At 46.5% G+C, this 24,313-nt stretch overlaps 1 protein-coding gene across 1 annotated transcript in view; it reads right to left on the bottom strand.

Annotated features, from left to right (window-relative positions):
- The window catches only part of LOC126262752 (uncharacterized), a 313,139-nt gene that overhangs the window by 13,161 nt on the left and 275,665 nt on the right, over positions 1-24,313 (bottom strand). The window contains exon 4 of the mRNA XM_049959562.1: positions 20,519-20,701. Coding sequence (XP_049815519.1) covers positions 20,519-20,701 — 183 coding nt within the window. The remainder of the gene's footprint in view (positions 1-20,518; positions 20,702-24,313) is intronic.

The raw sequence follows: 24,313 nt of genomic DNA, 5'->3' as shown, positions 1-24,313 counted from the left end.
AGTGGACTTTCCTCTGTTGAGTGATTCCAGTTGCTTTTCTATTCCTTGGACACTTATTTCGATGTCAGCCATTTTTTCGTTTGTGCGAGGATTTAGAGAAGGAACTGCAGTGCGGTCTTCCTCTGTGAAACAGCTTTGGAAAAAGGTGTTTAGTATTTCAGCTTTACGCGTGTCGTCCTCTGTTTCAATGCCATCATCATCCCGGAGTGTCTGGATATGCTGTTTCGAGCCACTTACTGATTTAACGTAAGACCAGAACTTCCTAGGATTTTCTGTCAAGTCTGTACATAGAATTTTACTTTCGAATTCACTGAACGCTTCTCGCATAGCCCTCCTTACGCTAACTTTGACATCGCTTAGCTTCTGTTTGTCTGAGAGGTTTTGGCTGCGTTTAAACTTGGAGTGAAGCTCTCTTTGCTTTCGCAGTAGTTTCCTAACTTTGTTGTTGTACCACGGTGGGTTTTTCCCGTCCCTCACAGTTTTACTCGGCACGTACCTGTCTAAAACGCATTTTACGATTGCCTTGAACTTTTTCCATAAACACTCAACATTGTCAGTGTCGGAACAGAAATTTTCGTTTTGATCTGTTAGGTAGTCTGAAATCTGCCTTCTATTACTTTTGCTAAACAGATAAATCTTCCTCCCTTTTTTTATATTCCTATTAACTTCCATATTCAGGGATGCTACAACGGCCTTATGATCACTGATTCCCTGTTCTGCACTTACGGAGTCGAAAAGTTCGGGTCTATTTGTTATCAGTAGGTCCAAGATGTTATCTCCACGAGTCGGTTCTCTGTTTAATTGCTCGAGGTAATTTTCGGATAGTGCACTCAGTATAATGTCACTCGATGCTCTGTCCCTACCACCCGTCCTAAACATCTGTGTCTCCCAGTCTATATCTGGTAAATTGAAATCTCCACCTAAGACTATAACATGCTGAGAAAATTTATGTGAAATGTATTCCAAATTTTCTCTCAGTTGTTCTGCCACTAACGCTGCTGAGTCGGGAGGTCGGTAAAAGGAGCCAATTATTAACCCAGCTCGGTTGTTGAGTGTAACCTCCACCCATAATAATTCACAGGAACTATCCACTTCTACTTCACTACAGGATAAACTACTACTAACAGCAACGAACACTCCACCACCGGTCGCATGCAATCTATCCTTCCTAAACACCGTCTGTACCTTTGTAAAAATTTCGGCAGAATTTATCTCTGGCTTAAGCCAGCTCTCTGTACCTATAACGATTTCAGCTTCGGTGCTTTCTATCAGCGCTTGAAGTTCCGGTACTTTACCAATGCAGCTTCGACAGTTTACAATTACAATACTGATTGCTGCTTGGTCCCCGCATGTCCTGACTTTGCTCCGCACCCTTTGAGGCTGTTGCCCTTTCTGTACTTGCCCGAGGCCATCTAACCTAAAAAACCGCCCAGTCCACGCCACACAACCCCTGCTACCCGTGTAGCCGCTTGCTGCGTGTAGTGGACTCCTGACCTATCCAGCGGAACCCGAAACCCCACCACCCTATGGCGCAAGTCGAGGAATCTGCAGCCCACATGGTCGCAGAACCGTCTCAGCCTCTGATTCAGACCCTCCACTCGGCTCTGTACCAAAGGTCCGCAGTCAGTCCTGTCGACGATGCTGCAGATGGTGAGCTCTGCTTTCATCCCGCTAGCGAGACTGGCAGTCTTCACCAAATCAGATAGCCGCCGGAAGCCAGAGAGGATTTCCTCCGATCCATAGCGACACACATCATTGGTGCCGACATGAGCGACCACCTGCAGATGGGTGCACCCTGTACCCTTCATGGCATCCGGAAGGACCCTTTCCACATCTGGAATGACTCCCCCCGGTATGCACACGGAGTGCACATTGGTTTTCTTCCCCTCTCTTGCTGCCATTTCCCTAAGGGGCCCCATTACGCGCCTGACGTTGGAGCTCCCAACTACCAGTAAGCCCACCCTCTGCGACCGCCCGGATCTTGCAGACTGAGGGGCAACCTCTGGAACAGGACAAGCAGCCATGTCAGGCCGAAGATCAGTATCAGCCTGAGACAGAGCCTGAAACCGGTTCGTCAGACAAACTGGAGAGGCCTTCCGTTCAGCCCTCCGGAATGTCTTTCGCCCCCTGCCACACCTTGAGACGACCTCCCACTCTACCACAGGTGAGGGATCAGCCTCAATGCGGGCAGTATCCCGGGCAACCACAGTCTTAGTCCGATCGGGGGATGCGAGGGACGAGCTGGCCGTCCCCGAAAAACCCCCATCCGGACCCCCACAGTGATGCCCATTGGCAACAGCCTCAAGCTGTGTGACCGAAGCCAACACTGCCTGAAGCTGGGAGCGAAGGGATGCCAACTCAGCCCGCATCCGAACACAGCAGTTGCAGTCCCTATCCATGCTAAAAACTGTTTTGCAAAGAACGTCTGAACTAATCTACAGAGAGCGCAAACAAATCGACAAAATTTAAACGGTTATTAAAATACAAGATTGCCTAGTAAATGCAGTAATGCTGCTACTTGCGCACTGCTGACACACTGCTCGGCAGCGGAAGGAGACTACGCGATTTCACACTATTCAGGTACTAAAACGCGATGCTACAACTATCAAATACTATAATACGCCCGAAATTTATGTATCAAACAATGCAAGTACCAAAAACACGCAAAGAAATTAAGAATTAAACTATGTAAGAAATGAGTGAGCTAGGAGTATACGACTTGCTGCTGCAGCTGCTTATCCAACGGCGGCAGGGAGCACACTGACTGACCAACCGACACTGGCCGTTCAAAACAAAAACAAAAGACAAACGACTACGCGAATTTACACTATTCAGGTATTAAAACGCGATGCTACAACTCTCAAATACTATAATACGCCCGAAATTTATGTATCAAACAATGCAAGTACCAAAAACACGCAAAGAAATTAAGAATTAAACTATGTAAGAAATGAGTGAGCTAGGAGTATACGACTTGCTGCTGCAGCTGCTTATCCAACGGCGGCAGGGAGCACACTGACTGACCAACCGACACTGGCCGTTCAAAACAAAAACAAAAGACAAACGACTACGCGAATTTACACTATTCAGGTATTAAAACGCGATGCTACAACTCTCAAATACTATAATACGCCCGAAATTTATGTATCAAACAATGCAAGTACCAAAAACACGCAAAGAAATTAAGAATTAAACTATGTAAGAAATGAGTGAGCTAGGAGTATACGACTTGCTGCTGCAGCTGCTTATCCAACGGCGGCAGGGAGCACACTGACTGACCAACCGACACTGGCCGTTCAAAACAAAAACAAAAGACAAACGACTACGCGAATTTACACTATTCAGGTATTAAAACGCGATGCTACAACTCTCAAATACTATAATACGCCCGAAATTTATGTATCAAACAATGCAAGTACCAAAAACACGCAAAGAAATTAAGAATTAAACTATGTAAGAAATGAGTGAGCTAGGAGTATACGACTTGCTGCTGCAGCTGCTTATCCAACGGCGGCAGGGAGCACACTGACTGACCAACCGACACTGGCCGTTCAAAACAAAAACAAAGACAAACGACTACGCGAATTTACACTATTCAGGTATTAAAACGCGATGCTACAACTCTCAAATACTATAATACGCTCGAAATTTATGTATCAAACAATGCAAGTACCAAAAACACGCAAAGAAATTAAGAATTAAACTATGTAAGAAATGAGTGAGCTAGGAGTATACGACTTGCTGCTGCAGCTGCTTAACCAACGGCTGTCTATCACTTTTATCATACAGCTGACAGTTGTGAAATAACAAATTCAAGGCAGAATCTACATCTACATCCATACTCCGCAAGCCACCTGACAGTGTGTGGCGGAGGGTACCTTGAGTACCTCTAACGGTTCTCCCTTCTATTCCAGTCTCGTATTGTTCGTGGAAAGAAGGATTGCCGGTATGCTTCTGTGTGGGCTCTAATCTCTCTGATTTTATCCTCATGGTCTCTTCGCGAGATATACGGAGCAATATACTGCTTGACTCTTCGGTGAAGGTATGTTCTCGAAACTTCAACAAAAGCCCGTACCGAGCTACTGAGCGTCTCTCCTACAGAGTCTTCCACTGGAGTTTATCTATCATCTCCGTAACGCTTTCGCGATTACTAAATGATCCTGTAACGAAGCGCGCTGCTCTCCGTTGGATCTTCTCTATCTCTTCTATCAACCCTATCTGGTACGGATCCCACACTGCTGAGCAGTATTCAAGCAGTGGGCGAACAAGCGTACTGTAACCTACCTCCTTTGTTTTCGGATTGCATTTCCTTAGGATTCTCCCAATGAATCTCAGTCTGGCATCTGCTTTACCAACGATCAACTTTATATGATCATTCCATTTTAAATCACTCCTAATGCGTACTCCCAGATAATTTATGGAATTAACTGCTCCCAATTGCTGACCTGCTATATTGTTGCTAAATGATAAGGGATCTATCTTTCTATGTATTCGCAGCACATTACACTTGTCTACATTGAGATTGAATTGCCATTCCCTGCACCATGCGTCAATTCGCTGCAGATCTTCCTGCATTTCAGTACAATTTTCCATTGTTACAACCTCTCGATATACCACAGCATCATCCGCAAAAAGCCTCCACAAGGTCATTGTCACCAGTACTTTGTGCAGCATTTAATGGCAGCCTGAGAACGAAGAGTTAACGATAGGTACAGCCCAATAATTAGAAAGGTTATTCAGCCTTTCGCTCACAAAGGATCCTTTCCTTCCCGAAGGGTGAGAGTTATGTGTGTTTTTAGGTGTATGTGGTAAGTGTAGGAGTGATGGGTGTGTATAGTGCGGTGTCGTGTGGTGTCATGTTTGTACTGGATGATGGTGGACGAAGGGAGGGGATGAAAACTGGCGCCGGCACCTCTCTAATAACAGAAAGCGTGCCGCCGACCTTAGCGTCCCCATCCGACAGACGAGTCTCCATTAATACAGTCATATGCTCTCACTTCACTAGACAATACCGAGAAGTTTGGAATTTAATTCAGACATTGGCACAAAATCTAGTAAACTTTGTGCCACCACCCTTTCTCCCATTTGCTGCTGTAAAGGGAAGGGGAATGCACCAACACCAAGGACTTAACCAGGCGGTTACCCATCCAAGCACTGACCACACCTGACATTTCTCAACTTCGGTGATATGACGAGAACAGCTGTATTCAGCCAAGCAAAGGAGCTGGCGATGTTACTGTTGTCAACAGCAAGTGCCTTGTCTGGATGGAATAAGTTTGTTTCCAAGCGAAACAAGTAGTGCATATTATACTACCGTGTCTTTGTCATTTCCATGCATTCTGCAATGCCCTTCAAACATACATGTATGCAGGAAGAGGCACTACTGTGAACGTCAACTGTATGAGATATAAGAACCGTTTTCGTATTTTCTAATATGGTGAATCTCCAGCTGCTCAGTGTATTAGTACCAATGACGTAACTCTGATATGTGGAAATTGGCGGTATGCCCGGGGAGCGTGTTCGGATAGCAGTTAAGGTGACCGCTCGCATAAGGCGGGTGTCTCTGTTCCCAGTCTGGCAGAGATTTTCACTGTCACCAGTACTTTGTGCAGCTGGAGTTACACCATCTTTGCAAATGCATATATGATTCTTGTGCCACGGATACAGTTTCAGTGCATTGTAGATACAAAGACAAATCGAAGTAAGAAATCAGACAAAATCCAATTACTCTGAAACGAACCTCCAGAGACCACGAGTCTTATACTCCAAAATATAAAATACACCTAAACAATCTCCAAAACCTTTCCGGGAGTTCAGGTGCACTGTGCACTCCAAAACAATATTACAACTGCTTTATTTTTCCATGAAAACCTGAATTTTACTCTACTTTTCAGCACTATCTTACTACCACCTTCTGAAACACGTCCTCACGTAATACTGTCGCCTAATTTTCAACCAGGCCCGTACTGACGTTGTGATGCCATCTTCCTCGGAGCGTTGGCTGGTGCTTCTTTAAGAGCAGGAATAAATGAGTCACTGTATGCTACGGCAGGGGTGTTCGGAGGGTGATCAAATTTTTTTTCCCAATTATATGACGCAATGAGATTTTTGGTGCGGTTAACCATATGTGGACGGAAATTGCCGAGCAGCAAGACGATCCCTGTACTGAGCTAGCCAAGCCTTTTTTTGTATTGCATTGCGGAATTTCTTTAATCACTCACAATAAATGTATACATTGACGCGAGACAGAAGTCGACAAGTAAAACAACACTCTGCCTATCCTCAAACACAGTCAGGATGATTTTTCGGATTGAAATAATTAGCTGGAACTTCAGCTTCTTTGAGATTGTTGTATGCCTCCATTCCAATGGCTGTTCCGGTGTAACGTGAGCAACCGATGTTTCCCACCATTGACAGTTTGGCTTAAAATACACTCCTGGAAATGGAAAAAAGAACACATTGACACCGGTGTGTCAGACCCACCATACTTGCTCCGGACACTGCGAGAGGGCTGTACAAGCAATGATCACACGCACGGCACAGCGGACACACCAGGAACCGCGGTGTTGGCCGTCGAATGGCGCTAGCTGCGCAGCATTTGTGCACCGCCGCCGTCAGTGTCAGCCAGTTTGCCGTGGCATACGGAGCTCCATCGCAGTCTTTAACACTGGTAGCATGCCGCGACAGCGTGGACCTGAACCGTATGTGCAGTTGACGGACTTTGAGCGAGGGCGTATAGTGGGCATGCGGGAGGCCGGGTGGACGTACCGCCGAATTGCTCAACACGTGGGGCGTGAGGTCTCCACAGTACATCGATGTTGTCGCCAGTGGTCGGCGGAAGGTGCACGTGCCCGTCGACCTGGGACCGGACCGCAGCGACGCACGGATGCACGCCAAGACCGTAGGATCCTACGCAGTGCCGTAGGGGACCGCACCGCCACTTCCCAGCAAATTAGGGACACTGTTGCTCCTGGGGTATCGGCGAGGACCATTCGCAACCGTCTCCATGAAGCTGGGCTACGGTACCCCCCCAACACCGTTAGGCCGTCTTCCGCACACGCCCCAACATCGTGCAGCCCGCCTCCAGTGGTGTCGCGACAGGCGTGAATGGAGGGACGAATGGAGACGTGTCGTCTTCAGCGATGAGAATCGCTTCTGCCTTGGTGCCAATGATGGTCGTATGCGTGTTTGGCGCCGTGCAGGTGAGCGCCACAATCAGGACTGCATACGACCGAGGCACACAGGGCCGACACCCGGCATCATGGTGTGGGGAGCGATCTCCTACACTGGCCGTACACCACTGGTGATCGTCGAGGGGACACTGAATAGTGCACGGTACATCCAAACCGTCATCGAACCCATCGTTCTACCATTCCTAGACCGGAAAGGGAACTTGCTGTTCCAACAGGACAATGCACGCCCGCATGTATGTCGTGCCACCCAACGTGCTCTAGAAGGTGTAAGTCAACTACCCTGGCCAGCAAGATCTCCGGATCTGTCCCCCATTGAGCATGTTTGGGACTGGATGAAGCGTCGTCTCACGCGGTCTGCACGTCCGGCACGAACGCTGGTCCAACTGAGGCGCCAGGTGGAAATGGCATGGCAAGCCGTTCCACAGGACTACATCCAGCATCTCTACGATCGTCTCCATGGGAGAATAGCAGCCTGCATTGCTGCGAAAGGTGGATATACACTGTACTAGTGCCGACATTGTGCATGCTCTGTTGCCTGTGTCTATGTGCCTGTGGTTCTGTCAGTGTGATCACGTGATGTATCTGACCCCAGGAATGTGTCAATAAAGTTTCCCCTTCCTGGGACAATGAATTCACGGTGTTCTTATTTAAATTTCCAGGAGTGTATTATTCCATTCGGCACAGTACCTCTGAAGGAAAGTTATCACTCTGCCTAAACGATTGACTTTGTGCAACTCACTCAGCATTTTTGGAAACCGGCGTGCTGACAATTATCGGTAATGTATGAATACTGACACCACTTCACACGGAACACTTCTTGACATCTGTGGGAAGGCAGCAGGTAACAATGAAATTGTGCATAATCTGTCCTCTTGATTTTTCTTTTGATGTTGAATAAAAATAGTGGCAGCTGTTGTAAATCCTTTATTAAATGCATGGCAAGTTTCGAATTTTAAATTACGTCGTCTAGTCCAGACATGAATAATGAGAAGAAATAGACCGCCAGCGAAATTACACAAAAACCATATCACGGAGATGAAAATTGTCCGAAAGACTTGGTAATTACATTTTAGTGATCTAGCCACTTGTACAGCCCTTACAGTTTGTGAGATGCTATTGATGCTTCCGCGCATGCGCCGCTTCCACGTGTCTGATATCCCGTCAGTTCGGATGTGGCAGTCGCAGCGTTCCATCTGGGCGTGGTTTCAGCTGAGGAAGTGTTTAGTCTATACTTTGTTTCCTCCCCTCCTCTTCCCCTCTCTTGCAGGTGCTTTTTATAATCATTTCTCTCGTCCCATTTCTTCACAGGTTCCAGCTTCATTTCTGCGGTTTAATCCATAACTATCGCTTTGTGCGAAATTTCCCAAATTTTAAAGAAATCCAGGGATAGTACTTTGAACGTGGGTTGACCACGATAATGTATGTATTCTGTCTCGCAGACACTTTTCTTTACTCTGGTGTGGTCTTAGCGTTAGTGCTTACGGTCTCTTCCTTCTCTTTATTCACATCTTCATCTGATGATGTAATTTAAATTATGAAACTAGTCGTGTCTTTAATAAAGGATCAACAGGATTAACAACAGGTGCGGCGGTTTTTGTCCAACATGCAAAACATGTGGATGCCTATCCAATAAACTGTTATGTTTTTTTATCCACTTTCTACACCTCATCATCAGTAATGACGGATGACGCTAACTACTTTTGCATTTCTCACAGTTGTACAGCCATCTTTTCTTTAAATGTTCTGTACCGTTTTCTGCACACTGGACTCGCAATCGGTTCAATCCCGCGTCCGGCCATTCTGATTTAGGTTTTCCGTGATTTCCCTAAATCGCTCCAGGCAAATGCCGGGATGGTTCCTTTCAAAGGGCACGGCCGACTTCCTTCCCCGCCCTTCCCTAATCCGATGAGACCGATGACCTCGCTGTCTGGTCTCCTTCCCCAAAACAACCCAACCCAATCCGTTTTCTGCCCATTCAAAAATTCGTAGCATTTGCTTCACACACACACACGGCGGCGGAAGCTCCAACGGCCATATTTCCAAGTGCTTCTTATCCTAAAAACACGCCTCGTAGGTTTAAATACATAAAACTAAAACCTGTCACCTTTTTGAATAGTTATTCCATGAAACGGTTTTCGAATCTTTTTAGGCTGATCTTCAGATGGTGTACAGGAAGTTACATAGCAATTTCAGATCATGATGTTGGGCTCTGACTCTGTGACAAGAAGATGGTGAGCCGTGCGTGGCTCACGTTCCCTCCATCATGTGTTTTACACCCTGTTTTTAACGTACTTCCACCTCACTACGTTAATGTAAATTACTACTGTCGCTGAGTTGCTGCTTTGCCTGACCATGACTGGCCATAGCAGCTCATATTGATACACCCCCTCTTGTAGTATCTTTGCTCGACTGTTATTACTTCCCTGGCGTTGTCTGTCGTAAGAGGATTTCGGGTCCTGACTGTGGGCTGCCAGTCAGTTGGAACGCATCTGGAGCACAGTCCGGACCTGCCAGCTGAGGAGTTCCAATGATGCACTAGTGCAGTCGGGGTGGAGCAGTGAGGTGTGCGTCGACATGGCTCGCCCGACCATTGCCGCCACGCATCACCTGAGCCGGGCCACGCTCTTGGTGGATCGTCGGTCGGTCGTCCTACCGGACGACGCGGTTTGGCTCGCCGATCGTTCATGAGTCAGCTGTATGTGTGTGCATCGACACCCGATTTGTCTTCGTGCGTGCTTAGTTACTGTTGGGTATCATTCAGGTCTTCGTGCAGGTGTTTGTCATGTTGTTTGTGTAGTTGGCGTTATTTCCACTGATGGCTATTTTAGATGTTGGCGTTCTGAGAGGACTCGGTTGGTTGCTGCAGACCAGGGAAGTTATCTCTGCGCGGTGCAGTCGGCTGAGTCCGCTGGCGGTCCCGCCACACCATTCCTATACAATGCATTTCTTTGACCGAAAAGTAGAATAGGGAACGCGAGTTGAGTCACTCTTAGTTTTGAAATTCGTAGCGAAGCCGCGCTGCGGGTGTTACGCCGGCAACCACTTAAAGGTTGGTTGGTTTGGGGGGATTAAAGGGACCAGACTGCTACGGTCATCGGTCCCTTTTTCCAAATACAAAGAACACCCACAGAGAATAAAAACGAGGAGCAGAATAGATCACAGACGATACAGACCACTTAAAGGGGTGGCAGAAAGGAGGACAGTGAACCCGGGCCAGGTGATTCAGCCTGGAGGCCGCCTGTAGCGAGGGCATCGGTACAAAGGCAGAGAAGAAGCTTTAGAAAACTGCGTTTCGAAATTCCAACAGGATACAAACAAAAACAAGTGACGCATTTTCGTCTGGCGAGCGCGACACATGGAAGGGTCAATGTACTTTAGGCGTCTAGAACGGGCACAAAACGTCCGATTGGTGTAAACTCACTAGGAAGGAGAAAACTACTGAAGTTTCGACGCGGTTTGATAGAAGGGACGTTGCGATTGGTAGAGGGTGTTTCTACAAAATAAGAGAAACGCTCCTATTGGTCGAAAAAAGACATGACGTGAAAAAGGAATCCAAGTGGAGGGAGGCAGTTCTGCCATGAGTAGGAAAAGAGAGAAATTTTGTGAGGACTCTTCCCTGAGCTGGCGTCAAGTGCAGAATGGAGCACTTAACGCCCTGTACGATGCAGAGAAGAAATTGGTGTGGACACTGCGTTCACAGCCGCTGCACTCCAGCTAAAATTAGCTGTAGCAACGTTTAGCTGCAACTGTGGAGAAACGAACCAGCCAAATTAGTTAACTGTTCTTGCGAGACTGAGAGGGCACTATAATATGCACGCTGCTCCAACCATGCGCGTGTATATGGCCACATAATAAGACTAGGGCTGTGTACATGTTTTGTCGCATAACGAGAAACATAGAGAAAGTTTCTGCTGGAAAGTTCAACAAAGGCCAGATTAGTTTTGTAGGTACACTCCTGGAAATGGAAAAAAGAACACATTGACACCGGTGTGTCAGACCCACCATACTTGCTCCGGACACTGCGAGAGGGCTGTACAAGCAATGATCACACGCACGGCACAGCGGACACAACAGGAACCGCGGTGTTGGCCGTCGAATGGCGCTAGCTGCGCAGCATTTGTGCACCGCCGCCGTCAGTGTCAGCCAGTTTGCCGTGGCATACGGAGCTCCATCGCAGTCTTTAACACTGGTAGCATGCCGCGACAGCGTGGACGTGAACCGTATGTGCAGTTGACGGACTTTGAGCGAGGGCGTATAGTGGGCATGCGGGAGGCCGGGTGGACGTACCGCCGAATTGCTCAACACGTGGGGCGTGAGGTCTCCACAGTACATCGATGTTGTCGCCAGTGGTCGGCGGAAGGTGCACGTGCCCGTCGACCTGGGACCGGACCGCAGCGACGCACGGATGCACGCCAAGACCGTAGGATCCTACGCAGTGCCGTAGGGGACCGCACCGCCACTTCCCAGCAAATTAGGGACACTGTTGCTCCTGGGGTATCGGCGAGGACCATTCGCAACCGTCTCCATGAAGCTGGACTACGGTCCCGCACACCGTTAGGCCGTCTTCCGCTCACGCCCCAACATCGTGCAGTCCGCCTCCAGTGGTGTCGCGACAGGCGTCAATGGAGGGACGAATGGAGACGTGTCGTCTTCAGCGATGAGAGTCGCTTCTGCCTTGGTGCCAATGATGGTCGTATGCGTGTTTGGCGCCGTGCAGGTGAGCGCCACAATCAGGACTGCATACGACCGAGGCACACAGGGCCAACACCCGGCATCATGGTGTGGGGAGCGATCTCCTACACTGGCCGTACACCACTGGTGATCGTCGAGGGGGCACTGAATAGTGCACGGTACATCCAAACCGTCATCGAACCCATCGTTCTACCATTCCTAGACCGGCAAGGGAACTTGCTGTTCCAACAGGACAATGCACGTCCGCATGTATCCCGTGCCACCCAACGTGCTCTAGAAGGTGTAAGTCAACTACCCTGGCCAGCAAGATCTCCGGATCTGTCCCCCATTGAGCATGTTTGGGACTGGATGAAGCGTCGTCTCACGCGGTCTGCACGTCCAGCACGAACGCTGGTCCAACTGAGGCGCCAGGTGGAAATGGCATGGCAAGCCGTTCCACAGGACTACATCCAGCATCTCTACGATCGTCTCCATGGGAGAATAGCAGCCTGCATTGCTGCGAAAGGTGGATATACACTGTACTAGTGCCGACATTGTGCATGCTCTGTTGCCTGTGTCTATGTGCCTGTGGTTCTGTCAGTGTGATCATGTGATGTATCTGACCCCAGGAATGTGTCAATAAAGTTTCCCCTTCCTGGGACAATGAATACACGGTGTTCTTATTTCAATTTCCAGGAGTGTGTTTGATTGTGCATGAACATGCTCGTAACATTTTGTATTTGAATTCTCATGTACCGATTGGTGGCAAGCGAGTCGTTTGCCGGTCGGTCCGTGGCTGTCCCTTGGTTTGACTCCGACGGATCAAGTGTAGCTGGGCTCACCACCTGTCTCACCTAAGTGAACGAGGGCAGACGGCCCCCCGGGAGGCTTCTGAGTGCTGTTGTCTTTACTGTCTTTCTCACCGGTGTTTAAATGTCTGTCTATAGTCTATCATAGCCAATGATAAAAGAAAAATTCTTGGTTTTACTGTGTTTTATGTAAGTATGTTTAAATACCGGCAAGTGGATATTTGCTGAAAGGTTATTGCCGTTGTGTTGTCTTTTCTTTTAGTCCGGTTTCAGCTACTTAAAACTTATGGATTACGGTTATATTTTCTTTTTTAGATTTAGGAAAATTAATTGTGGGCCTTCAGCCATGGAACCTTATTCTTAAAATTACCATTCAAGCTTAAATTTTGGGGCTTTGAAGGGTTATGGTAATTTATTTTAAAATCTTGAAAATTTTACTGTCGGTCTTCAGCCATGTGTATTGCATCTTGTTTATGTTTGTCTATCCACTCTTGCCTTGAGGCTTTCAGCCTAGCTGAGATTTTTGTTTTATTTGTAATTGTAACTCCCTGTTTTCAGTCACTTGAAATTTACCTTGTTGATTTTTAAGATTTCTTGTTTGGAGGCCTTCAGCAGTGAAAGGTTTGGAGTTTGAAATTCGTAATTGTAAAAGTTCGGCTATGTGCCGCTTTCGTTGTAAATGTGTTATTAAATTACAATAAATTACGATTTTAAGGTGAAACTGACCCCACCCTTATTTGGCCCTTTCCACAATCCTAATAACTTGTTCTGCCCAGCGGGTTTAGCGGGCATATCAGATGGAACATGCTTTAATATGTCGTCATGAGTTTTGTTTATATGTCGATTTGGATCCAAAGTTTAGTTTTGTACTTACTGCGACAGTATGGGCGGCTTTTGTTGTTAATAACCATCTTTCTGCTCCCATCGAGATGGACAACTGATATTACATCACTCACTTTTACGGAATATGTATTCATATACACTGGAATAACGAAACTTTTCCAGAATCGAGTGCGTGCTTACAACTGTTACTTGTTAGAAAGATCTTTACACAAAGATATGACGTAGGCCTACTTTACTCAGAGATACCATTTATTTTTATTTACAAATATTAATGTCTATGTATGCGCAAATACTTTAATCAGAACTGGCGTTAACATGAATGCCCAAAACAAAAGAAATAAATAAAAACTGCAAGAACAATTCCAAATGATCTGGTGTGTTATTTCAATTCTTATGTTATCATATAACCAGTCACTTTATGGGCAAGTGCTTTACTCATGACTAGCATTAACATGAATGCCCTGGAATATCCATACAGCCGGCCGCTGTGGCCTAGCGGTTCTAGGCGCTTCAGTACATACGGACCGACTCTTCAACGTTAAGCCCATCCATAATGCTGCCTGTCGCTTTTATCATACAGCTGACAGTTATGAAATAACAAATCCAAGGCAGAATCGCATAGTATTTAATGGGAGCCTGAGTACGAAGAGTTAAGGTAGGTACAGGCCAATAATTAGAAAGGTTATTCAGCCTTTCGCTCACAAAGGATACTTTCCTTCCCGAAGGGTGAGAGTTATGTGTGTTTTTAGGTGTATGTGGTAAGTGTAGGAGTGATGGGTGTGTATAGTGCGGTGTCGTGTGGTGTCATGTTTGTACTGGATGATGTTGGACGAAGGGAGGGGATGAAAACTGGCGCCGGCACCTCTCGAATAACAGAAAGCGTGCCGCCGACCCTAACTTCCCCATCCGACAGACGAATCTCCATCAATACAGTCATATGCTCTCATTTCACTAGACAATACCGAGAAGTTTGGAATTTAATTCAGGACATTGGCACAAAATCTAGTAATCAGGAACTTTGTGCCACCACCCTTTCTCCCATTTGCTGCTGTAAAGGGAAGGGGAATGCACCAACACCAAGGACTTAACCAGGCGGTTACCCATTCAAGTACTGAGCACGCCTGACGTTTCTGCCTGCTGGAGTGGCCGAGCGGTTCTAGGCGATACAGTGTGGAACGGCGGTACCGCTACGGTCGCAGGTTAAAATCCTGCCTCGGGCATGGATGTGTGTTATGTCCTTAGGTTAGTTAGGTTTAAGTAGTTCTAAGTTCTAGGGGACTGATGACCTCAGATGTTAAGTCCCATAGTGATCAGAGCCATTTGAATATCCATATGTATTTATATAATGGTAAGACAGAGATTTAGGAACCAGGTTTTAAATTGTAAGACATTTCCAGGGGCAGATGTCGATTCTGACCACAATCTATTGGTTATGAACTGCAGATTGAAACTGAAGAAACTGCAAAAAGGTGGGAATTTAAGGAGATGGGACCTGGATAAACTGAAAGAACCAGAGGTTGTAGAGAGTTTCAGGGAGAGCATAAGGGAACAATTGACAGGAATGGGGGAAAGAAATACAGTAGAAGAAGAATGGGTAGCTCTGAGGGATGAAGTAGTGAAGGCAGCAGAGGATCAAGTAGGTAAAAAGACGACGGCTAATAGAAATCCTTGGGTAACAGAAGAAATATTGAATTTAATTGATGAAAGGAGAAAATATAAAAATGCAGTAAATGAAGCAGGCAAAAGGGAATACAAACGTCTCAAAAATGAGATCGACAGAAAGTGCAAAATGGCTAAGCAGGGATGGCTAGAGGACAAATGTAAGGATGTAGAGGCTTGTCTCACTAGGGGTAAGATAGATACTGCCTACAGGAAAATTAAAGAGACCTTTGGAGAGAAGAGAACAACTTGTATGAATATCAAGAGCTCAGATGGCAACCCAGTTCTAAGCAAAGAAGGGAAGGCCGAAAGATAGAAGGAGTATATAAAGGGTTTATACAAGGGCGATGTACTTAAGGACAATATTATGGAAATGGAAGAGGATGTAGATGAAGATGAAATGGGAGATAAGATACTGCGTGAAGAGTTTGACAGAGCACTGAAAGACCTGAGTCGAAACAATGCCCCGGGAGTAGACAACATTCCATTAGAACTACTGATGGCCTTGGGAGAGCCAGTCATGACAAAACTCTACCATCTGGTGAGCAAGATGTATGAGACAGGCGAAATACCCACAGACTTCAAGAAGAATATAATAATTCCAATACCAAAGAAAGCAGGTGTTGACAGATGTGAAAATTACCGAACTATCAGTTTAATAAGTCACAGCTGCAAAATACTAACGCGAATTCTTTACAGACGAATGGAAAAACTGGTAGAAGCGGACCTCGGGAAAATCAGTTTGGATTCCGTAGAAATGTTGGAACACGTGAGGCAATACTAACCTTACGACTTATCTTAGAAGAAAGATTAAGAAAAGGCAAACCTACGTTTCTAGCATTTGTAGACTTGGAGAAAGCTTTTGACAACGTTAACTGGAATACTCTCTTTCAAATTCTGAAGGTGGCAGGGGTAAAATACAGGGAGCGAAAGGCCATTTACAATTTGTACAGAAACCAGATGGCAGTTATAAGAGTCGAGGGGCATGAAAGGGAAGCAGTGGTTGGGAAAGGAGTGAGACAGGGTTGTAGCCTCTCCCCGATGTTATTCAATCTGTATATTGAGCAAGCAGTAAAGGAAACAAAAGAAAAATTCGGAGTAGGTATTAAAAGTCATGGAGAAGAAGTAAAAACTTTGAAGTTCGCCGATGACATTGTAATTCTGTCAGAGACAGCAAAACACTTGGAAGAGCAGTTGAACGGAATGGACAGTGTCTTGAAAGGAGGATATAAGATGAACACCAACAAAAGCAAAACGAGCATAATGGAATGTAGTCAAATTAAATCGGGTGATGCTGAGGGGATTAGATTAGGAAATGAGACACTTAAAGTAGTAAAGGAGTTTTGCTATTTAGGGAGTAAAATAACTGATGATGGTCGAAGTTGAGAGGATATAAAATGTAGACTGGCAATGGCAAGGAAATCGTTTCTGAAGAAGAGAAATTTGTTAACATCGAGTATAGATTTAAGTGTCAGGAAGTCGTTTCTGAAAGTATTTGTATGGAGTGTAGCCATGTATGCAAGTGAAACATGGACGATAACCAGTTTGGACAAGAAGAGAATAGATGCTTTTGAAATGTGGTGCTACAGAAGAATGCTGAAGATAAGGTGGGTAGATCACGTAACTAATGAGGGGGTATTGAATAGGATTGGGGAGAAGAGAAGTTTGTGGCACAACTTGACTAGAAGAAGGGATCGGTTGGTAGGACATGTTTTGAGGCATCAAGGGATCACAAATTTAGCATTGGAGGGCAGCGTGGAGGGTAAAAATCGTAGAGGGAGACCAAGAGATCAATACACTAAGCAGATTCAGAAGGATGTAGGTTGCAGTAGGTACTGGGAGATGAAGAAGCTTGCACAGGATAGAGTAGCATGGAGAGCTGCATCAAACCAGTCTCAGGACTGAAGACCACAACAACAACATGTATTCTGTAAAGGAGAGTGGTGTGTTACCAGCTGTCCATCACAATGGAAACAAACAGATGCATATTAACAACAAAAGCCACACATACTGTCGCAGTAAGTACAAAACTAAACTCTTAAGCCAAATTGGCATATAAAAATACTCATGGGGATGCATTAAAGCACGTTTCATCTTCTTCTCACAGAGCCAGCATTATGCTCTGAAATAGCTATATAGCCTCCTGTCACCAACTGAAGATAAGCCTGAAAAGGTTATGAGCCCGAAACAGTTCCTAAACCGGTTCATGGAAAAATTGTTTTCGTTGTGGTCTTCAGTCCTGAGACTGGTTTGATGCAGCTCTCCATGCTACTCTATCCTGTGCAAGCTTCTTCATCTCCCAGTACCTACTGCAACCTACATCCTTCTGAATCTGCTTAGTGTATTGATCTCTTGGTCTCCCTCTACGATTTTTACCCTCCACGCTGCCCTCCAATGCTACATTTGTGATCCCTTGATGCCTCAAAACATGTCCTACCAACCGATCCCTTCTTCTAGTCAAGTTGTGCCACAAACTTCTCTTCTCCCCAATCCTATTCAATACCTCCTCATTAGTTACGTGATCTACCCACCTTATCTTCAGCATTCTTCTGTAGCACCACATTTCGAAAGCTTCTATTCTCTTCTTGTCCAAACTATTTATCGTCCATGTTTCACTTCCATACATGGCTACACTCCATACAAATACTTTCAGAAACGACTTCCTGACACTTAAATCTATACTCGATGTGAACAAATTTCTCTTTTTCAGAAACGCTTTCCTTGCCATTGCCAGTCTACATTTTATATCCTCTCTACTTCGACCATTGTCAGTTATTTTGCTCCCCAAGTAGCAAAACTCCTTTACTGCTTTAAGTGTCTCATTTCCTAATCTAATTCCCTCAGCATCATCCGACTTAATTCGACTACATTCCATTATCCTCGTTTTCCTTTTGTTGATATTCATCTTATATCCTCCTTTCAAGACACTGTTCATTCCGTTCAACGGCTCTTCCAAGTCCTGTGCTATGACAGAATTACAATGTCATCGGCGAACCACAAAGTTTTTATTTCTTCTCCATGGATTTTAATACCTACTCCGAATTTTCTTTTATTTCCTTCACTGCTTGCTCAATATACAGATTGAATAACATCGGGGACAGGCTACAACCCTGTCTCACTCCCTTCCCAACCACTGCTTCCCTTTCATGTCCCTCGACTCTTATAACTGCCATCTGGTTTCTGTACAAATTGTAAATAGCCTTTCGCTCCCTGTATTTCACCTCTGCCACCTTCAGAAACTGAAAGAGAGTATTCCAGTCAACATTGACAAAAGATTTCTGTAAGTCTACAAATGCTAGAAACGTAGGTTTGCCTTTCCTTAATCTATTTTCTAAGATGAGTCTTAAGGTCAGCATTGCCTCACGTGTTCCAGCATTTCCACGGAATCCAAACTGATCTTCTGCGAGGTCGGCTTCTACCAGTTTTTCCATTCGTCTGTAAAGAATTCGTGTTAGTATTTTGCAGCTGCGACTTATTAAACTGATAGTTCGGTAATTTTCACATCTGTCAACACCTGCTTTCTTTAGGATTGGAATTATTATATTCTTCTTGAAGTCCGAGGGAATTTCGCCTGCCTCATACATCTTGCTCACCAGATGGTAGAGTTTTGTCAGGAATGGCTCTCCCAAGGCCGTCAGTAGTTCTAATGGAATGTTGTCTACTCCCGGGGCCTTGTTTCGACTTAGGTCTTTCAGTGCTCTGTCAAACTCTTCACGCAGTATCGTATCTCCCATTTCATCTTCATCTACATCCTCTTCCATTTCCATATTATTGTCCTCAAGTACATCGCCCTTGAATAGATCCTCTATTTACTCCTTCCACCTTTCTGCTTTCCTTTCTTTGCTTGGAACTGGGTTTCCATCTAAGCTCTTGATCTTCATACAAGTTGTTCTCTTTTCTCCAAAGGTCTCATTAATTAATTTTACCCCTAGTGATATGCGCCTCTACATCCTTACATGTCATCCCTGGTTAGCAATTTTGCACTTTCTGTCGATCTCATATTTGAGACGTTTGTATTCCTTTTTGCCTGCTTCATTTACTGCATTTTTGTATTTTCTCCTTTCATCAATTAAATTCAGTATCTCTTCTGTTACCCAAGGATTTCTATTAGCAATCGTGTTTTCACCTACTTGATCCTCTGCTACCTTCACTATTTCATCTCTCAAAGCTACCCAATCTTCTTCTACTGTACTTCTTTCCCCCATTCCTGCCATTTGTTCCCTTACGCTCTCCCTGAAACTCTGTACAACCTCTGGTTTAGTCACTTTATCCAGGTCCCATCTCCTTAAATTCCCACCTTTTTGAGGTTTCTTCAGTTTTAATCTACAGTTCATAACCAATAGATTGTGTCTGAGTCTACATCTGCCCCTGGATATGTCTTACAATTTAAAATCTGGTTCCTAAATCTCTGTCTTACCATTATATAATCTATCTGAAACCTTCTGGTATCTCCAGGGTTCTTCCATGTATACAACCTTCTTTCGTGATTCTTGAAGCAAGTGTTAGCTATGATTAAGTTATGCTCTGTGCAAAATTGTACCAGGAGGCTTCCTCTTGCATTTCTTAGCCCCAATCCATATTCACCTACTACGTTGACCACAATAATGCGTTCAGTATGGTGTTTGTAGTAGCTTACCCGCACGCCTATTTTTTTTTATTCATTATTAAACCTACTCCTGCATTACCCCTATTTGATTTTGTTTTTATAACCCTGTACTCCCCTGACCAAAAGTCTTGTTTCTCCTGCCACCGATTTTCACTAATTCCCACTATATCCTATCCATTTGCCTTTTTAAATTTTCAAACCCACCTGCCCGATTAAGGGATCTGACATTCCAGGCTCCGATCCGTAGAATGTCAGTTTTCTTTCTCCTGATAACGACGTCCTCTTGAGTAGTACCCGCCCGGAGATACGAATGGGGGACTATTTTACCTCCGGAATATCTTACGCAAGAGGACGCCGTCGTCATTTAACCATTCATTAAAGCTTCATGCCCTCAGGAAAAAGGTTTTGAGCCTGAAAAAGTTCCTAAACCGGTTCATGGAAAAAATAACTATTTCAAAAAGTGACTGGTTGCAGTTTCATGTATTTACACTGAATAAACAGTCACGGGTTCTTATACATCCTTAATGGATACGTTTAATCTTTAACGCCTCATAGATGCTAAGAGGCCTACTATACTGTTTATCGTTTTTGTTTTATGATGTGTCGTGTGGCTAGGATGACAGTATTGTGCACTAAACACGGAGTACCACTGAAAGGAAGCCAAACAAATGCCGGTGATCTGCCCGCCCAGCGGCGGCTGCGCGCTGCACGCTGGGGCGGCTCGCTCGCGCGCTCACCTGGGGGCGGCGCCGCCGTGGCCTCCTGGTAGGACGGGGGCGGCGGCAGCGCCTGCCCGCCCCCCAGGTCCGGGGGCAGCCGCGGCGGGCGGCCGGCCACGAAGGGCCGCAGTGGCCGCTCCCCGGGCCGGCCGCGCGGCTGCCGCTCGTAGTCCCGCGAGATCATCGCCACCACGATGTACGCTGCAACACACAAACCGAGGGCTGCACTCGTGGGCGTCTGCAAGTTTATCAACAAAAAATAATAAATGAGGCGCCAGGCTGCAAGATACACTACTGGCCATTAAAATTGCTACACCACGAAGATCACTTGCTACAGACACGAAATTTAACCGACAGGAACAAGATGCTGTTATATGCAAATGATTAGCTTTTCAGAGCATTCACACGTTGGCGCCGGTGGCGACACCTACAACGTGCTGACATGAGAAAGTTTCCAACGGATTTCTCATACACAAACAGCACTTGACCGCCGTTGCCTACTGAAACGTTGTTATGATGCCTCGTGTAAGGAGGAGAAATGCGTACCATCTCGTTTCCGACTTTGATAAAGGTCGGATTGTAGCCTATCGCGATTGCGGTTTCTCGTATCGCGACATTTCTGCTCTCGTTCGTCGAGGTCCAATGACTGTTTGCAGAATATGGCATCGGTGGGTTCACGAGGCTAATACGGAACGCCATGCTGGATCCCAACGGCCGCGTATCACTAGCAGTCGAGATTACAGGCATCTTACGGCTGTAACGGATTGTGCAGCTACGTCTCGGTCCGTGAGTCAACAGATCGGGACGTTTGCAAGACAACAACCATCTGCACGAACAGTTCGATGACGTTTGCAGCAGCATGGACTATCAGGTCGGAGACCATGGCTGCGGATACCCTTGACGCTGCATCACAGACAGGAGCGCCTGCGATGGTGTACTCAACGACGAACCTGAGTGCACGAATGGAAAAACGTCATTTTTTCGGATGAATACAGGTTCTGGTTACAGCATCATGATGGTCGCAATTGTGTTTGGCGATGTGTTATGACCCGTGGCTCTACCCTTCATTCGATCCCTGCGAAACCCTACATTTCAGCAGGATAATGCACGACCGCATCTTGCAGGTCCTGTACGGGCCTTTCTGGATACAGAAAATGTTCAACTGCTGCCCTGGCCTCCCCATCCTCCAGATCTCTCACCAATTGAAAACGTCTGGTCAGTGGTGGCCGAGCAACTGGCTCGTCACAATACGCCAGTCAATACTCTTGATGAACTGTGGTATTGTGTTGAAGCTTCATGGGCAGCTGTACCTGTACACGTCATCAAAGCTCTGTTTGACTCAATGCCCAGGCGTATCAAGGCCGTTATTACGGCCAGAGGTGGTTCTTCTGGATACTGATTTCTCACGATCTATGCACCCAAAATTGCGTGAAAATGTAATCACATGTCAGTTCTAGTACAATATATTTGTCCAATGAATACTCGTTTATCATCTGCATTTCGTCGTCGTGTAGCAATTTCAATGGCCAGTATGTAAAATAGGTAAACCATTTATATTAATAAACGGCGAACTTGCTCGAAGGGTCGTGATGCACGGTCCCGGTTACGGTTCGCATATCCGAGATCTTCCAGCGTCGACCAAAACCTGACTTTAGGTATTTCATACTATTTTTAGCTGGTCCTGGCCTCATGTTGCTCTGGCACATTCGGGTTAATACACTCCTGGAAATTGAAATAAGAACACCGTGAATTCTTTGTCCCAGGAAGGGGAAACTTTGTTGACACATTCCTGGGGTCAGATACATCACATGATCACACTGACAGAACCACAGGCACATAGACACAGGCAACAGAGCATGCACAATGTCGGTACTAGTACAGTGTATATCCACCTTTCGCAGCAATGCAGGCTGCTATTCTCCCATGGAGACGATCGTAGAGATGCTGGATGTAGTCCTGTGGAACGGCTTGCCATGCCATTTCCACCTGGCGCCTCAGTTGGACCAGCGTTCGTGCTGGACGTGCAGACTGCGTGAGACGACGCTTCATCCAGTCCCAAACATGCTCAATGGGGGACAGATCCGGAGATCTTGCTGGCCAGGGTAGTTGACGTACACCTTCTAGAGCACGTTGGGTGGCACGTGATACATGCAGACGTGCATTGTCCTGTTGGAACAGCAAGTTCCCTTGCCGGTCTAGGAATGGTAGAACGATGGGTTCGATGACGGTTTGGATGTACCGTGCACTATTCAGTGTCCCCTCGACGATCACCAGTGGTGTACGGCCAGTGTAGGGGATCGCTCCCCACACCATGATGCCGGGTGTCGGCCCTGTGTGCCTCGGTCGTATGCAGTCCTGATTGTGGCGCTCACCTGCACGGCGCCAAACACGCATACGACCATCATTGGCACCAAGGCAGAAGCGACTCTCATCGCTGAAGACGACACGTCTCCATTCGTCCCTCCATTCACGCCTGTCGCGACACCACTGGAGGCGGGCTGCACGATGTTGGGGCGTGAGCGGAAGACGGCCTAACGGTGTGCGGGACCGTAGCCCAGCTTCATGGAGACGGTTGCGAATGGTCCTCGCCGATACCCCAGGAGCAACAGTGTCCCTAATTTGCTGGGAAGTGGCGGTGCGGTCCCCTACGGCACTGCGTAGGATCCTACGGTCTTGGCGTGCATCCGTGCGTCGCTGCGGTCCGGTCCCAGGTCGACGGGCACGTGCACCTTCCGCCGACCACTGGCGACAACATCGATGTACTGTGGAGACCTCATGCCCCACGTGTTGAGCAATTCGGCGGTACGTCTACCCGGCCTCCCGCATGCCCACTATACGCCCTCGCTCAAAGTCCGTCAACTGCACATACGGTTCACGTCCACGCTGTCGCGGCATGCTACCAGTGTTAAAGACTGCGATGGAGCTCCGTATGCCACGGCAAACTGGCTGACACTGACGGCGGCGGTGCACAAATGCTGCGCAGCTAGCGCCATTCGACGGCCAACACCGCGGTTCCTGGTGTGTCCGCTGTACCGTGCGTGTGATCATTGCTTGTACAGCCCTCTCGCAGTGTCCGGAGCAAGTATGGTGGGTCTGACACACCGGTGTCAATGTGTTCCTTTTCCATTTCCAGGAGTGTAGAAAAAAAAACAGCAAAGGTTTAAACATGGCTGCTTGGTTCAGTGACCGTTTATAAATTAAAATTGAAACAAATAAGCCCTCGGACACAACACTTTAGTCTTATGTAAATGTTTCTTCGTAGAATAGACAAAGTACGGTCGCAGGTTCGAATCCTGCCCCGGCCATGGATGGGTGTGATGTCCTTAGGTTAGTTAGGTTTAAGTAGTTCTAAGATCTAGGGGACTGATGACCTCAGATGTTAAGTCCCATGGTGCTCAGAGCGATTAGAACCATTTTTTAGTAGACAAAGCTCAGGTTCAGAGAGAGTGAAGACAGAGAAAATGTACATCGGGTGTGCGAATTTGAAAATAGAAAGCAGAAAGTAGGAAGTGGACAGAGAGATGTGTCAGGAGTAGATGGATAAAGAGTGTGAGGAGAAAATGGGGTTGCGGTGTTGGGCAGAAAGAGGAGGAGATGGTTGGTTCAAATGGCTCTGAGCACTATGGGACTTAACACCTTAGGTCATCAGTCTCCTAGAACTTAGAACTACTTAAACCTAATCAACCTAAGGACATCACACACATCCATGCCTGAGGCAGGATTCGAACCAGCGACGGTAGCAGTCCGCGGTTCCGGACTGTAGCGCCTAGAACCGCACGGCCACCCCGGCCGGCAATAGGAGGAGAGAGAGAG

The sequence above is a fragment of the Schistocerca nitens genome, chromosome 6 (genome assembly GCF_023898315.1).
Source record: "Schistocerca nitens isolate TAMUIC-IGC-003100 chromosome 6, iqSchNite1.1, whole genome shotgun sequence".
Lineage (NCBI taxonomy): Eukaryota > Metazoa > Arthropoda > Insecta > Orthoptera > Acrididae > Schistocerca > Schistocerca nitens.
The sequence above is the reverse complement of the archived record's forward strand: the minus strand, read 5'-3'. Positions and strand labels throughout refer to the sequence as shown.